General features: G+C 45.2%; 1 protein-coding gene across 1 annotated transcript in view; it reads left to right on the top strand.

Moving 5' to 3' along the window:
- COL1A1 (collagen type I alpha 1 chain) overlaps nucleotides 1-17,216 on the top strand; it is a 40,638-nt gene that overhangs the window by 9,848 nt on the left and 13,574 nt on the right. The window contains exons 15-33 of the mRNA XM_066626995.1: nucleotides 68-121; nucleotides 220-327; nucleotides 1,632-1,685; nucleotides 3,393-3,491; nucleotides 5,200-5,253; nucleotides 5,361-5,459; nucleotides 6,795-6,848; nucleotides 7,509-7,562; nucleotides 7,672-7,725; nucleotides 8,210-8,263; nucleotides 9,969-10,013; nucleotides 10,135-10,233; nucleotides 10,925-11,032; nucleotides 12,711-12,818; nucleotides 14,346-14,399; nucleotides 14,507-14,560; nucleotides 14,954-15,061; nucleotides 15,190-15,243; nucleotides 16,298-16,351. Of these exons, the coding sequence (XP_066483092.1) occupies nucleotides 68-121; nucleotides 220-327; nucleotides 1,632-1,685; nucleotides 3,393-3,491; nucleotides 5,200-5,253; nucleotides 5,361-5,459; nucleotides 6,795-6,848; nucleotides 7,509-7,562; nucleotides 7,672-7,725; nucleotides 8,210-8,263; nucleotides 9,969-10,013; nucleotides 10,135-10,233; nucleotides 10,925-11,032; nucleotides 12,711-12,818; nucleotides 14,346-14,399; nucleotides 14,507-14,560; nucleotides 14,954-15,061; nucleotides 15,190-15,243; nucleotides 16,298-16,351 (1,368 nt within the window). The remainder of the gene's footprint in view (nucleotides 1-67; nucleotides 122-219; nucleotides 328-1,631; nucleotides 1,686-3,392; nucleotides 3,492-5,199; nucleotides 5,254-5,360; nucleotides 5,460-6,794; nucleotides 6,849-7,508; nucleotides 7,563-7,671; nucleotides 7,726-8,209; nucleotides 8,264-9,968; nucleotides 10,014-10,134; nucleotides 10,234-10,924; nucleotides 11,033-12,710; nucleotides 12,819-14,345; nucleotides 14,400-14,506; nucleotides 14,561-14,953; nucleotides 15,062-15,189; nucleotides 15,244-16,297; nucleotides 16,352-17,216) is intronic.

The raw sequence follows: 17,216 nt of genomic DNA, 5'->3' as shown, positions 1-17,216 counted from the left end.
TAGATCCCTCCTGTAGGATACAAAGCAATGAGGAGATATGTGATGATGTTGCTTTATGTCTCTTTAGGGAGAACCTGGTGCTCCTGGAAACAAAGGAGATGCTGGTGCTAAAGGCGAACCTGTAAGTGTCCATTTCACCTGCAATGCCTTTGTAACTTTACTTCTGATTGTAATTCCCGCCATCAACACTTATCTCTGTGCTCTCCATTTCATTTTTAGGGTCCTGCTGGTGTCCAAGGTCCCGCTGGTCCACCTGGTGAGGAAGGCAAGAGAGGATCCCGTGGTGAGCCTGGGCCTGCTGGCTTGCCTGGACCAGCTGGTGAACGTGTATGTAGCAATCTTCATCGTTTGGTCTCTCCTTTTAACTTTGAGCACCTGAATCACACAGCAGCCATTTAAAACAGGTCCATTTGTGCTTTGGCTATATGTCTGTTTAAGATGTCGCCTTCGATAGGCAGTTCTTTAGGAATTGCACGATCAAATGCACAAAGTGAAACCAAAACAGGCCCAAAAGGAAGACTTAACAAGCCTCAGTGAGCCGGAGAAGGGTGATTCTGAAAGCTACTGTATTCTGAAAACAGACAATGCTGCAACTCTTCATAGAATCTGAATTTTCAGGTGTGAGGGTCTCCATGTCAGTTTATAATAAATGCCTATAAGCTGTAGGACTGCCAGATCCTATGCATATTCACTCAAACATTAGTCCACGGAGTTCAATGAGATTCACTCCTTGGTAACCATGCATGGGGTTGTAGCCTTCTTCACACTATTACAGTGTGCTTTTTGCTCATGCAGTGTTCTAAACCAATAAGGGCTCATTGTCTGGGCCCCATAAATAGGCTGTACTTTGCTATTTTCTCCCACCTACCATTGTAAATTACTCCCTGTCCCCTAAAGAATGATCCAAATCTGGATTTAGAAATAAGCACCACCTTTTCCTTTTGTTCCTCAGCTGAAACCCTAGGACAGCATCACAAGAACTGTTTCGTGTAGAGAACAAATCCTTGAGACCTTTAAGGTCAAAACGATTGCTGTCAGTTCCATTGGATGCATGGATGATGAATGAGCAAACGTTTGCCAGATCCCCCAAACCAATGAAAGCAAGACTCCCCCTAGCCTGCATGTCATCCTCCCTCTCCTTTGGGAAAGTGCTTTATTCTCCCTTGTCATGTGCTGCTGGGTACTCTGGCTTAAGTTACCAGCAGCTTTCTGCTCAGGAAAAAATCTGTATAGTTAAAAAGGCTCTTTCTCAACACATGCCCCCCTTCTCTTTGTGACTTATGTGTGCAGACCTGAAACACAGGAGGGGGTTGGCAGGTGGATGGCTATACCTTTGGCCAAGGAGTTGAATCATGATTCTGAATCTGGATTTATGATTGATGCCAGTAACAGGCTGCTTAGGGTGTGATACTGTCTTGGGGAGGAGGTGGGGGTATCATAACTGGTTTTCTGACCAATCTGTGATTTTAAAGGTAGCAGTGAATGAACTTATTACTGTATTCTTCTCTGTCCACAACAGAAGAAATAGCTCTATGTTGGCATTTGGATGGGAGAGCCCTCTTCCAAGCTCACCAGTTGGTGGCAGTGTTAAATATGTGCTACTCACCTGATATCCTTTATCCCATTCACAGGGTGCTCCCGGAAGCCGTGGTTTCCCTGGCTCAGATGGCATTGCTGGTCCCAAGGTGGGTTATTGTCTGTTGCTGTTGGTTTCATTTCTTCAAGGGTGGGGGGAGAGCTTAGTCTCCCAACCCCATTGACAGCATTCCCATCGACTTCCCTGAGGCTAGAAGAGGATGAAGTAGGGATTAGGTTGAAAGCTGGGGAATGTAGAGGGAAGAAGTAGCATATAAGCCTTTTAGAATGTGAGGCAGGGTGGAAGTAGCTAAACCAGGGTCAGTAAAGGTAGACGGAATGTGCTCACCGCAGATGGAAGCCTGATATATTTCTGTCCTTTTGAATGATACTTAGCTCTGAAAATTTTCCTTTTTCTAAACACACACACAAGCACACATTTTGAAACAATGAACTGTATTCATAAATTATTATCCTTATTTATAAACCACTTAAAAGTTCACAGAGCAGTCTAAGTAGCAAAGGAAATAAGAAGTTGGTTCCCTGTCCCACAGGTGCTCACAGTCTTTGCTTAATTTTACATTCTGTCCTTCCTCCAAGGAGCACAGGGTGGGGTAACATGGTTTCTCCCTTCCTTTTGTCCTCAAAGCAACCTTGTGAGGTAGGCAAGGCTGAGGATAGTCAGTGGCCCAAGGTCACCCAGGAAGCTTCATGGCTGAACAGGGATTTGAACCTGGATCTTCCAGGAATTTCTCCCAAACCACTACACCACCCTGGTTTTTACAGAGAGAGAGAGAGAGAGAGAGAGAGAGAGCGAACACCCGTGTAAAAAATGCTAGGCTGGCATCAGTAGAACCAGCTGATGTTCTGCCCCCCCCCCCACTTAATATAAGAGAACCACCACTTGAAAGGAGCCTCTTTGTCCAGTTGACAGAGGTTGAATTAGAGAGTGAGCAGAGGCTAAGTTGGCTGTAAGAAATCTCTTCATCATTTTTTATTATTATCCATGCACAGCACTTTATGAACTGACTTGTGTTAAGCCCACATACAAACTCCATGAGAGACCAGTACATTGGTCTAAAGGAGCCACCAGGGATGGACAACTTGCTGAGAAGGAACATGTTATCCCCCCCCTTTTAACAGGGGATTGGTAGTGCTCCCTTGTCCTCAAGCCACCATCATCTTTCACCCCTGTTGAATTGGTGGCAGTCCCTGTTAATTGCTGCTTCACAGCCAGATTATGTCTGTCTTTCCTTCCTGTCCTTTCAGATCACCTACATTGTCAGGCTGGGAATTAATTTTTTAGCGACGTTTCCCTGCAAGAATGGTCCCCAAGAGGGATCAATGATCTGATTCTAGAAGGCAGCATCACCATAAACTCTTAACTCAGTTTTTGCGGTGTCCCACCTCTGCTATCCCAGGGTTTTTCTTATGTCGTCCCCCCCAGCTGAGAACAAGCTACACTCTTTCCTCCCACCCTGACCAACCCTATGCTTACCCTTACATTTCATTTTCCTGCTTCATATTTTGCCCCTTCCTCACACTGGAACTCTCCAGGTTTATTGCAAATGGGGATGCATACGGTCACTTGAGTAAATGAAACCCTTTCATACTCCAGGGAGCTTTTGGCCTTCTGTGGAATTATCTTCTTTTCTGCATATCCATAACCCTGCACATAAAATCAGGCAATCCTCTATTGTTCTCCATGTCCTGCTCTGTTCTATGTTGATCTACTGTTACAAAGACTGTTTCAAATCAAGGGATGATCAACCAATACCAGCGTTCTTATCTTCACATGATCCCTTTTCCTCTTCTAGGGTGCCCCTGGTGAGCGTGGTGCTCCTGGCCCCGCTGGTCCCAAAGGATCTACTGGTGAAGCTGGACGCCCTGGTGAACCTGGTCTCCCTGGAGCCAAGGTGAGTGAATGTCAGGATAGGGAGCTGCAGGTGGCTACAGGGGTTTCTGTTCACCCCAGGCAATGAAAAATGGGGCATATTGTAAAACAACAGAGCACCCCAGTGCCACATTTGAGCCCTGGAGAGGAACTGCAAAAAAGAACAGTTAAGGAGTCATATTCCTCCTGTGTGGTTACATTATTTAAGTAATTTAGTGTGTGATTATATTTTTAGTCTACCTTCTTTAAAGGCCTCAAGGTAGGCGGCAAACATTTCCCATTAAATAAAATACAGTTTGGATCACACTGATCATTAAACCAACAACATTTTCACAACAGTATTAGAGAAATTATAGACAGTTAGTGCCTTTTCTCTGAGGGCATGTATTGGACAGTCATGTATATGAATAACTTTGCTAGCCATAGTTATTCTAAAAGCAATAAGGAATGGGGCCATAGTTCAGTGACAGCACACCTGCTTTGCATTTGCAAGGTCCCATTGGTCCCTCTAGCTCAGCACTGCCTACACTGACTGGCAGAAACTCTTGCTTATTTTTGGACTGGTCTTTCCCAGCGGAACCTGGAGAAGCTAAGGACCAGTCCAAAAATAAGCAAGAGTTTCTGCCAGTCAGTGTAGGCAGTGCTGAGCTAGAGGGACCAATGGTTTGACTCTAGAAGGCAGTGTCACCTGTTCATAAACCCTCAGCTCCGTTTTTGCTGAAAAACTGCACATTTTCAATAAAATAGGCAATGTTAAGCTAACATTTTCCTCTCTTGTTCAGTATTCATTATTGTTCTGGTCGAGAAAGACTTTGAGAAAATCCCTGCACCTTTTAAGAATTGTATGGAAGGAAATTCCATCTTGGACACTGCTTTTCCCATCACATTCTACAGTGGTGAGAGAAGCCACATCTGATGGAATTTTCTATCCTATGCCACTTTTAAAGACGTACAATAGAAGCTTTTCAGAGTCCGAAGCTTGCAATCCTATAACTCAGAATACCCACCCAAAGATGTTTATTTTCAAGCACTACTCCATATTCCAGACTATCATCTTGCCATTTTGAGGAGAGTAATTGCACCCTTATACAACATAATATATTTTTAAGTATGCAAAGTAAATTTACATTTCTTATTTCATTAATTTTAGCAATCTGAAAAAAAAAAATAATGAACATTCCCATTTTACAGATTGTAAACTGAAGTTGAGAAATAAGTAGGGCTGAACTGAAATTTTTTTTTTTTTGTAAAAAGTTTAGTCCATTGCAAAAAAGAAATGCACCCTTCCTACCTGATGTGGTTATTTGGGGGAGGGGGGGTGCAGCAAAATGAAGTGAAAGTGTTTGCCTATTCAGAATGCTGGCAATGCTTGGCCCAGGAAGCACTGTCTCTGTTCTGAATTGTCTTCATGTCATTACATAGCCAAATTTGATCTGACATCACTACATGCCCTATGCGATTCTTGACTTACTGGAAACATCCCAGGAAGAGAAGCCATTAAAAAAACGAGACCCAAGCAATAGCACGACGAAACAATGGATGTTGTTTGCGCAATGCAAAAGTCACATCCAGGTGTCTTGCCTGCATTGGAAAAAATTCTGTGGCACACCCCTCAGATTGTATAGTGTCATGGTTTAGGCAGGGTAAAGTTGTCTCTCTTGTCCTTCACAGCCCTTAATTGTTAATTCACCAGAGACTGCTTCCTATTAACTCTCTTTCCTCTTTTTCAGGGTCTGACTGGTAGCCCTGGCAGTCCTGGCCCCGATGGCAAGACTGGACCCCCTGTAAGTCATGGCAAGGCCCTCTTCCATTGTTTTCTTTGCTCCAGAGAGGGGCTTGGAGCAAAATAGAAGAAGAAGAAAATCTACATTGGTTCCTTCTTCCCTTATAGGGCCCTGCTGGTCAAGATGGTCGCCCTGGCGCTGCAGGTCCACCTGGTGCAAGAGGCCAAGCTGGCGTGATGGGATTCCCTGGACCTAAAGGAGCTGCTGTAAGTAATAGTTTTCTAGTGGGTTCCTTTTCTTGAATGAGAAAAAATGGCAAGATCTATGGCTTGCTCCCACCAATGTTATTGGTTTTCCAGTGTTCAACCCACAAACAGGATTGGCACTATAATGGCAGCCTGTCAGGTCTCCCCTGAGTTAATAGCTGCCTATAGTGGCCACCTCCAAGGCTTCTTGGAACAATGGCTGCCTTTGGCAGTTCCCTGAAGTTGCTTTCCCAACAGTCTGAGCTGCTAAAGAGTAGAAAAAAAAATTCAGTGTACCTATAGAGGCCAACCTGATATAGTTTCCATCTTTACTTGTGGTTCTGCATCTTATCTACTGAAAACCACAAAAGAGAAAATGTGCAAATTCCGTTCCTATTTTCAAGATATGAGAAAGCCCAATTATCAAGCTGGGAGAGTCCAATTATAACAGGGGACAGATAAATGGCTTCTGGGGGCCACATTCGACCCGTGGGCCTTATGTTTGATGCCCCTGCTCTAGTGTGTCCTGATCAGAGCTCCCTGTGCTCTGACTCATTTATTGAGAAGGTTTTCCAACCAGTCACCAAAATCGCTCCAAGAGCCAACCCATATTTGGCTTTCCTGCTTCATAGTGGTTGTACGAAATGGTCCCATGCTGATCAATCCCTTTACCATTCCTGACCCAATTAGGTCTATACAATGACGGTTAGTGTACTAATGTGCAACTATAATGTTGGAAGCACACAACCATAACATACAAAATACCTTCAGGACATCCTGTTGGGTGGTTTCAGATAGCGGCTTCCAAGGCTTCTTTTCTCTAATGAGTAACTTCACTGGGGCCTTGGATCACCTTGGGATTGCTTGGGAATGCCTGCTGTTTTATTGAGTAGCATGGAGGGCATTAGCATTCAACAGAGTCAGAAGATAACTGCCTTGCTTCGCTGATGGTCTGTTTTGGTAATCCATCATCTCTAGATAGTGAGCTGGAGAAGGCAGGATGTTAAGAAATTGGTTTTCCTAATGACGGGAAAGGCTACAGAGGCTTGGGATTTATGGGTGAAACCCTTTGGAAAGAGTGAGAAATCCTGAGTGTTTAGAGGCACTGTTGAACCCCACAAGTCCATCATGGGGACACTATACAGATTATGTGTCTTTATTCAGGACTGGTATGATTTTCTCCATATGGTCACATCCAGATGTAGATGGATATACCTTCAATGTGCATTTGACTATCCTCTTCTGGATTTACACAATTGCTGGTACAGCAAGCAGCATGAAATAAAATCCCAGCACTGGGAATACCTTCCTATTTGCTTGTTTCTTATAAAGACCCATTTGCTTCTTCTCTTGTAGGGTGAGCCTGGCAAACCTGGCGAGAGAGGTGCTCCTGGAGCTGTTGGTGCTGTTGTAAGTATTTGAGTCACTCCCATCCTCTGCCCTGCATTCAAAACCCAGCCCAGCATCTGCAAAGGGGGAGGAACTTCTGGACAAATCTTGTGAGAAAGCTTGGGCCTGAGAAATGTCTGAGATGACATTCATCATCGCAGCAGTCCACATTGTGGGGAAGAGATGATACTACACTTGCCCCTACAATGTGATGCTGATTTGACACCAGGAGTGTGCTTGGAGCTGTAGAAAACACAGAAATAATGAGGTCCCTGTGCAAGACCCTTTGAATCTATATACAAGAGAAGATGAGGAATGGAGGGAGAGGTTGAGGGCTGACAACTGGAGATGACGTCCAACAAGTCAAAATGTCCAACAGGTTAGACAAGTGGCAATGGAGGAGTAGGAAAGGAAAGGCTGAGAACAAGTGACAAGTGTGATGAGCTTGAGCAGAGGGACTGCTCAAGGTGTGGCACTTAAATGTAAGGGTTACAAGGGTATATTGGAAGTGACAAGAAGCAAACACAGTGACTTGAGGAATAAGCTGGGCATCTGGTGGGACAAAGAGAAGTCTCAGTTTAAGCAAAGTGTTTTGAATCATCAGATCTCTCATTAAAGATCTCTTTCAGATATTTTGGCTACTGCCTTTTCTAATGTTTGCCCCCTCCTCTTTTCCTGCAGGGTGCACCTGGTAAAGATGGTGAAGCTGGTGCTCAAGGACCTCCTGGCCCATCTGTAAGTATATTGTTAATAGGTTCTACTTCTGCACCATTGGTGGTGATTGCAGGGCACTCCCTTTGGAGTTCTAACAAGCTTTGAACCTCCCTTCGTTTTCCCATCACAGGGCCCTGCTGGGGAGAGAGGCGAACAAGGTGCAGCTGGAGCTCCTGGATTCCAGGTGAGAAGCTTTCCACGAAAGTCAACACACTCCGAACGGTGCATTTTTCCTCTTAACAAAATTCCAAGGGTGGAAACCAGGAAATGAAAATTCTTGGGGAAGTAATGCTGCAAATTAAGAACTTCCGCATGTTGCTGCTTCATGTTTGAGTTATTTATTCTGCTTCTTTGCTTAGGGTTTTTGAAGAATGTAAATTCTTTGCACAGTTTATGATAAGGACCTAGGAGGAGGGCAAGAAATAGATTGAAGACAGAAATATGTTTGGGGGGGGGGGAGAGAATGCTGGAAAATTTCCTCTATAAAAAGGAAAGATGACAAAAATGCAGGATGATGCAAAATCCGTGACAATCACACAGTGCATCAACTGCGTAATTGCTCAAGACTATAGACGTAGCTAACTTCTCTTGTAAGAAATATTTTGCTTTCATCCAGTTTCACTCCCAGAAAATCTAACCCTTTCTCCACTTTCAACCTCCTCATTCAGGGTCTTCCTGGTCCTGCTGGTGCCCCCGGTGAATCTGGAAAGCCCGGTGAACAGGTAGGTAACAGGGAGCTTGGTACAGAAATTCAAAGAAGCTATAGTAGGCTCTGAAGCCAGCTTGGGGTCTGCGGTGAGCATATTGACACCACCACACATGTAGTGCTTTGGTCTAACTTTCTGAGTGTAGTTGTTATTTGTCCATTTGTCTTCCAAGCAGAATGCATTAGTAAGTCACTATCCACTATGCCTGAGGGACATCCCACAGAGAGTTGGAAACTTCTTCTTTCTTTGCCTCTTCTGTTATTCACAATGTCCACACAGGGCGAGACATGAATAGTTGTGCAGAAGAAGGAATTTCTGCAGCTTTCCTCTCAGAACCGTGCCATGACTCACTTATAGAATCATCTGGAAGGGACCCACAAGTTCATGGCCAGCCCCCTACCAGTGCAGAGAATCCACAATTGCAACATCCCTGAGAGATGGCTATTCAACCTCTGCTTAGAGACCTCCAGTCTACCACTTTCTGAGGCAGGCTCTTCTACTGCTGAATAGTTCTTACCATCAGGAAATTCTTCCTAGGATTTAATCAAAGTCTCCTTTGTTATCATTTGAACCCAATTGTCCAAGTCCTGCCTACCTTAGGAATGACCTGATTAGGTGATTTTATTTTTGGAACTCTTCATCCAGTCTCTGATGATGAAGCCACACTCCATTCCAACCTGCACTCAACACACACGCCCCTTGCACTGTTTGGAGTAGAGCCAGAAACCAGAGGCTGTGCAAAAATAGCAGAGTCCACATTTCACCCCCTTTTTATAGGAATCTCTCACCTCCAGCATTATATAAAGCCAAGAATGCAATTATCTCCTGTGCATAGGTTCCCTCTCTGTGTCCGTTTGCACTGATTAAATAAAATAACCTATTATTGATCTGATTATTGATTATTGATCAATGGTAATTGACCTGAACTACCTAGAAATAAGTCTCTAAGACAAGGGGGGAAATCTTCCTTTCTAGCTATCTCACAGGGGCCATAGAAACCCCCACATTGTAGGCAGCACCTTCCCACTTGTTCTCCTACCAGAGGTAGAGAGGGTCATTAGGGCTAAAATGGTAACTGCCAGATCATAATTTCAGACATTCAAAACTCTCTGGTTATCTGATGACTTTTCTCCCACAGGACTTCAGTGGGGTTGATAGCTGTCCTCCAACAGGGGATTGGCCTTAAGGACTAACCCTACTGGAGAGTCTAATTTTTAGGCCCAGCAAGGTTTCTGACGAGGCAATGAGTTGTCTAAAATTAGATAACTCCCACACAATCTTTCCATCCTCAAGGCTTTATGAGACTTCATTTTATTCTGAAACTTAGGACATCTTTAGGACTTCAAAAGAAGGATCATCAAGTAGTTGTCACATGGGCAGCTACTGGGTGTCCTACCTGCTGGTATCAAGAAACTAGCAATGTATTTTCAAGCTGGCACTTCCCTGTGCCTTTCTGTTTTCTGGACCCCATAGAGGCTCTGCTCCCCAGAGCAGGTGAAGAAATTCTGCCTTTTCACACAAAGACTTTGCTTTTGTTATTTGAGATTAGAATGCACCAAAACACCATATAGTCCTACTCTTAGTCATGAGGCAGAGCATTCCATCCTACCCCACATTGCCACACAGGTAGACTTTCCTCTAGATAGGAAGGTACTCGTGTTCTAGACCAACTAGGATACTTAGGATACCAATGACACTTTTCTTTTGATCCTCCTGACAGGGTGTCCCTGGTGATGCTGGTGCACCTGGTCCCGCTGGCGCAAGAGTAAGTACAGATCTTCTTCTGAGCACCAGCCCATCTTCTGTGCATCTTTTTTCATTTGTCCATTGCTGCTTACTATGACAGAATTGCAACCAGCTCTCTTTTATCCCTCTCCCACCTTTAGGGCGAGAGAGGTTTCCCCGGTGAACGTGGTGTCCAAGGCCCTGCAGGTCCTGCAGGACCCCGTGGTGCTAATGGTGCTCCTGGCAATGATGGCGCTAAGGTAAGCAAGACATAAAGACTGTGGTGAGGCAGGTGTGCTAGATGTCCAGCCCTGATCAGAATGCAAGTTGTGATTGCCCAGCGTCCTTCTTTATTTCCTGTTGGTGCTGATCGTTCCGCATCATTATCGCCGAACGTCCAGTTGATAAAGCAGGATGGGAGTATCTCATCGTAGAAAGTCAGGAAAAGACACCCCACACTGCACTTCAGTGTTGGACTATAATGTATTTGCTTGCTCACACCCTCTTTCCAATCCCCAGTATCTAGTCCACACAGCAAAGGACACACTTCACTGTGATGTACTGTTCTGTGCCACTCTGTGCAGTTGGACTAGCCAAGCCACCTAGAGAATGGCTTTCTTCTCCCTTCACATTTGCTCTGAAACAAAACTGGTTTCCTTTCCTAAAACAAATCCTTTAAGAAAAACTGAACTGGCCTTGACACTTTTTTACTCAGGATTATTAGTTCGACAATCTGACCAAACCAGGTCCCTGCCAGCTATATTTCTGTCTTCCTGGGTATTCAGCATGGCTCTTCTTCTCTTTTAGCATAAAGATGGGACATCAGAAAAGCTAAATGTTGTTGTTTGCAAGTGCAAAAGAGCAATCAGACAGGATGGGATGGCCCCAGTTCTAGTTTTGATGCCTAAGCCACGCTTCTGATCTTCTGTTTTCTCGTCATTTTCTCTCTAGGGTGATGCTGGTGCTCCTGGCGCACCTGGAAACCAAGGTCCTGCTGGCCTCCAGGGTATGCCTGGTGAACGTGGTGCTGCTGGTCTGCCTGGTGCCAAGGGAGACAGAGTAAGTATCTGGGCCTTGGAAACCACATGCCACCAAAATGGCACTTGCCAACTTACAGATTACAAAGCTGCCAAACTAGCACTTTCCCTGGTCTCTTGCTTCCACTGAGAACTTTTTTCCAGCTGCTTCCTGTCTCCATGTCTGTCTCCCTCTGCCCCCTTTCATTGAGAAACACAAATGCTGTGTCACAATAACTGTGACACAGATTGTCATTCCTTGCCACAGACTTGCAATCTGAATCAGGCAAGGGGGTCATGGAATGGGGAATAGAGTGTAAAACCAAGGAGGTGAGAGATGAGCCAGGTAACCTCCATAGTGGTAATGGCTTACCAAACATATACATTTGTCCAGTCACAGTCCTTCTTTGTTTCTTGTTGGGGTGAAGAAAGCAGACGAGAGATTCTGTATGAGGAGGGGCAAAGAACCCCCACAACTCTGGGTCCTCTCTGACCTGGGATCGGGGCTAGGTGATCCCTGGATAGAACCGGATCGCTGTGTTGTAGGAAAAGCTCCCAGTAGCTGCTGCTCCTGTCTTGTTCAAAGTTCCTTTCAGTTTCCACAGGCTTGTCTCTGCTTCCTTTTTACTGCCATCTCTCCATCCATCCATAGTCTTTCACCACCACCCCACCTTGCTCAGTTCCATCTCTTGTTTCTGCCTGGCTTTTGAACACACTCAGTCCATTTGGTTAAAAGCTTTGCATGTAAAAGTAGCTTTATCAGATCACCTGGTTGTCAGCTTGATAACTGTCTCTGTCAACTGGCAGTGGCTCTCAGAATCTTAGGAAAAGGCTTTTCCAGACTCCAGGCAGCTATCCCTCTCCCTTTAAGTTGGTGATTTGTCAGACTCTATTTCTCCCACTCCCCACTTGGAAATGGAAGAGGAGGACAGAGTGGAAGAGGATACTCTGCACTTCTGCTCCATGCCCCTCTTCCTTTTGCAGTTCAGGGAGCAGGAGAAGGAGCAGTGGAGGTGAGTGGGCAGATGGAGGTGGGTGTTCCTTGCCAGCTTGCCTGAGCCTCATGGATGGGTCAACCCTTCCTTCCACCCAGGATCCTTTTCATTGAATATGCCAGGATTTGAATCTGGGCCTTTCTCTGTGCAAAATGTGGTTTCTACCACTGAGGGCACAATCCTAACCAGGTGTATTCAGAAGTAAGTCTTATTTTGTTCAATGGGGCTTACTCTCAGGAAAGTGTGGTTAGGATTGCAACCTGAGTTACGGAACCTGTCCTAGAAGAGTGCTAGGTTGTTGACAGAACCACAAAGGCAAGAATGGCTCAATAGGTGATCTTCAGTTCCATTAATTGACCTAGAAAGGCCTTCTTACAATCCCCAATGTCCAGTGTCAGCAGGGAGGTAACCCTTCCCTTTCATACAAGCAGAGCAAGGGGCTGGTTTACAGGTTTTGCCTTCAGTATTGGCCTAGGAGTTTGGAGTAAAGGATCAGCCCTGGAGTGCAATCCAGGATGCAGTCTTTCCTCTTCAGCAGTTAACTTCGTTCCCTTTATGCCAAATCTGGCTTGGTGGCTCAACGTGTATTCTGTGAAAAAATAAATTTCAACCAGGACTTTGAACTTAAGACTTATTGCTTGAAGCCTTGAGAGCTCTGTCCCCATTGCTTGCACAGTCTGCTCTCCTTAACATTTCCTTATTTGTTCTGTCTGCCTTCCTCCCTAGGGTGATACTGGTCCCCAAGGCCCTGCTGGTTCTCCTGGCAAGGATGGTCTCCGAGGATTGACTGGACCCATTGGCCCACCTGGTCCATCTGGTGCTCCTGGTGATAAGGCAAGTGTTCTCCAATTTTATGCACCTTTTCAAATTCTAGCAATCCAGCTCTCTAGGTATCTAGGAGGGAGTTTCATCAAGCATGTTTATTTTCTGAAATTTGACTTAACAGAGCTCCCAAATTTGGCTTTGGGTGCCTCTACTGTGAAAAGTCGTGAGGTAGACTAGACCCCTCTCCCATAGGGAGGCCCACACAGTTGCCATGGAGAGATGGAAGCCCTTTCCAGAGTCCCCAGTGCATGTCCTGACTGGGTGGGGATACAGAATGCCAAACTTTCCCATCACAATATCCTACCCTCGATTGCCAGAATTGACCTGAAATGGTTGCAGCTTCTCTCCTCCAGGAACTTTACAGCACGAGAATCTAGGCATTGGGGACCCATACTTATGGGGTCAAAGAGAAGGGCAGTAGTTGGCCTGCTTGGCATTTATTTTAGATCATGTTCATCTGCTGAGCCAGGTTTCACCTGAACCCCTCTGGCTCTGAGGCAGGCAGGGCTTGAGAAGAAACCTTGGACTAGTGGAATGTGAGCTTGAGTCAAGCTCTTTCATGCCATGACCACATAGTCTCAATCTCAGGTGAAGCATTGAGGTGATGGATCAGGTGTTTCTGTCTCCCCCTTAAACACCTACTGCTGCTAGGATATCTACTAGATGCTCCAGACTCGTGTGCTGCCTCTTCCACATGTGGGAAGGATCCTAGTGGAAATTTGTGGGCTGTGAAGATTATGGCTAAAGCAGCAGTTTCCAAACTGTGGGTCGCAACCCACTTGTGAGTCACAACCCAATTTTGATGGGTTGTGGGCCAGCAAGGCAGTCTGGAATGTTACCCTGCTGCTGCAAGGCATTCTGTAGTGCCACTTGGCTGCCGTGGCCAATGAGATGGGTCAATGAGATGGGTCAATGATTGGTCAATCATGGCCAATGAGATGGACACTAAAAAGATTGGGAAGCACTAAAGGGTTCCTTTTTGCCCCAGCAGGGTCATGGGTGAGAATGCTGGGCCAACAAATTATAATATATGGATCAGATTGCCTCACAGGTCACCAGTCACTGAGCATTGAGTCAACGTGCTCTGGGCACAATGCTTGAGTTCACTTTCTCAGGCTAGTTTTGTTGCTTCCAATGAGCTGTTACAAATAGGAGGGAAACTTTATGCTTTGATGCTGGGGTGCCACAGATCCTCTGCTAGATATGAAAGTGAATTGCCCATTCCTTTGAATTTGCGTGTTGAACGTAGGTGTGCATGAGAATGAATCAACTGAATAAATCAGTAGAACGAGAAACATTTATAATTGCTGCCCAATTTATCTGCATTGGTGATAGTAGCAGGCAAAAGACCAGCTACCAATGAATGAATGAATGAAAATGAAAATCCTCCTTTATACTGGGCATAATTTAACATGTGGGAAACTTCTGCGTAAATGCATCTTGTTTGTATACCTTTTCCTTTTTCCTTTACAGAACATTTGGTAACCTCTCCTGATTCTCTGGGGCTTACCTTGTCTCTTTTTTTCCCTTGCCCAGGGTGAAAGTGGTCCCTCTGGCCCAGCCGGCCCCACTGGTGCTCGTGGTGCTCCTGTAAGTATTGTCTCCTTTCAGGCCACTTCCTCACCCCAAGCCTTCTTTCTTCCTTTGGTCCTCCTTTCCATCACTGACCCTGTGCATCTCTCTCTTCTCTTTTCCAGGGAGATCGTGGTGAACCTGGCCCTGCTGGACCCGCTGGATTCGCTGGCCCCCCTGTGAGTTTGATGAGAGACTTTCAGTTCTCATTGAGTCATTCGTCACTGCATGTTCCGTGCAGTGGGAAAGGGTGGAGTTTCAATCCTGCAGTTTTATGGATACTGTGGGGTGGAAGAGATACAGCAAATAGGCAGGATGGTTACCAGCTTCTAATTCATCCACACCCTGTTCGAACCACACTTGGTAGACCCACAAAACTACAGAATTGAAAGGTTGGGTAGATCATCACAAAGCCACATGGTCCAACCTCCTCTGGTTGCAGGAGATGGTTTACTCAGAATACACCTGGGTAATGTGGAGAAAGATACATATTACATACCGTATCACTTACTGTCTGCTCATCTTCCAACTCTCTTCCTCACCATCCATTCTGCACATTTTCACCCCCATAGGGTGCTGATGGACAACCTGGTGCTAAAGGTGAAACTGGTGATGCTGGTGCTAAAGGTGATGCTGGTCCTCCTGGACCTTCTGGAGCCACTGGACCTGCCGGACCCGCTGTAAGTGACCCTTCCTAGCTTTGCAAATCTTGGCTGCGGGGCCTTGGTCTGCAAGTGACCCATCCTAGCTTTGCAATCTTGGCTGCAGGGTCTTTGGATTAATGTGATCCTCTTCTCACATGTTGCAGGGTGCTATTGGAGCTCCTGGACCCAAAGGTGCTCGTGGAAGTGCTGGACCCCCTGTGAGTACCTTCTTCTGTTTTCTTACCTGCAAGTAAAAAATGAGACCAGACATGTATCAAAATTAGCATTCGTATTATCCAAGAACTCAGGTTTTTATAGCCAAGGAGATCAGTGTAGTTCTTCCCAGTACATTTAAAATCAGATGGTGGTGAAGAAATTAATGGAACTCTCAGCACTAGCAGTCTTCTGGGTTCTATATACACTACAAAAGGGATGCAACCTGGCTCTTACTAACAATATTTCCATCTGTGTTAGATGGATTTATGTTAAGAAGGATTCTGACCTCCTCCAAAGTATTTAATGTATATCCAAAAGGACTAGCTACTTTGCGATAAATCAGAAGTCTGTGCACACACTCAAAGGCACTTACCAGCCAGCCTACAGTTAAACCCAGCTTGAGGGGAGAAAAAATGTATTCCAGAGTTTGTCGCCAGGAAATCTAACCGAAATTAAGCACTAGCTGATTGCAGACAAAGTAAGGGCACAATCCTAACCCTTATGCACAACCCTTATGCACCTTATGTCAGCACTGACATAAGGGCAATGCATCTCCAAGGTAAGAGAACTAACATTCTCTTACTTTGAGGAGGCCTCCGTGAGTGACACCCAACTGCAGGATGCAGCACATGTCCCCTTGGTACTGCCATGCCAGTGCTGGAAAGCACTGACATAAGGGGTTAGGATTGCACCCTAAATCACATAGACCCCCATGGTTAATGTCTGAGGTACTGAAGCTGGCAGGTCAGAGAGATTTTTACTCTGCATACCAGTGAGAATAGAAGCAATGTTATTTCCCAGCAAGATGTTACAAGGACTTGGGTGACAGTCCTTGTGTAGCAGGAATCTTGTTCTTGCAAAGAGTTTGCTTGGCTGAGACTTGCCAAACCCAAGCTCAGTTGAAAAGATCAAATACATTTAGAATCATGGTAGGAGTCCACTAAATGGGATACTATCAGATACCTTTTGTGGAGAGAAATACCTTTTGTAGAGAGGGATACCTTTTGTAGAGAGAGAAAAAAAGTCATGAAACCTTCTCCCCAATTCCTTTTATAGGGTGCTACTGGATTCCCCGGAGCTGCAGGAAGAGTTGGACCCCCTGGCCCATCTGTAAGTAACCCCATACTTGTGTGTTTTGTGTGTGTATTGTGTGTGTATATTCCAATCCTTGCTGTCAACTCCCTTGTAAATGGACTGAGGATGCACCATGCAAAGTTCTAAAGATCCCACAGGAACGTGCTTGCTTCCTCAGCAATGACAACAGAAAAGGGTGACCATAAAGACGTAGAAATCCCGATGCGACTTTAGTGCAGAAGGAATTCAAATCTGAATATGCAGTTCTTTAAATCTGAATTTAAAACACAAGGGAATGGCAGAATGGATAGGAAAAGGGCCTCCCAGCTTAAGTACTCTAGAGAGTGAGGGCACAATCCTAACCAGATCTACTCAGAAGTAAGTCCTACTTTGTTCAATAGAACTTACTCTCAGGAAAGTGTGGTTAGGATTGCAGCCTGAACGGTCTCTCCCACCACCCTGGGAATTGTAATTGGGAAGGAAGGGCTAGGGATTTCTAAGAGAACAGTCTCAGCACCCTCACCAAACTGCAGATCCCAGAATTTGTTGACAGTAAATAGACTTGGCCACAATCATACGGTAGGAGTAGCAGAAAAAAATAAATAGACCACTTTTCATCAAAGACATCTCAGAGAGGTTTTCACAGGAAAGGATTAAGAAGATCACTCCTTGTTTCCAAAGAATTCACAATCCAACAGGAAACACAAAAGTGACACCAGCAATAGCCACTAGGAAGGTCAATGGTTTTGAGGGTTGCTGCCCACCTGCTTAATATAAACAAGTTGCCACTTTGAAAAGGTACCACTGAAATCAGGATTCAGATGAATTCTCTGATAACTTCTCATTTGGATGATTACAATACAGTATGCTGTTCACAGAGCTGCCCCTAAAGTGCACCCAG

Source organism: Tiliqua scincoides, chromosome 5 (assembly GCF_035046505.1).
Source record: "Tiliqua scincoides isolate rTilSci1 chromosome 5, rTilSci1.hap2, whole genome shotgun sequence".
In the NCBI taxonomy this organism is placed as follows: domain Eukaryota; kingdom Metazoa; phylum Chordata; class Lepidosauria; order Squamata; family Scincidae; genus Tiliqua; species Tiliqua scincoides.
Note: the sequence above shows the minus strand (reverse complement) of the source record. Positions and strands in the feature narration are given on the sequence as shown.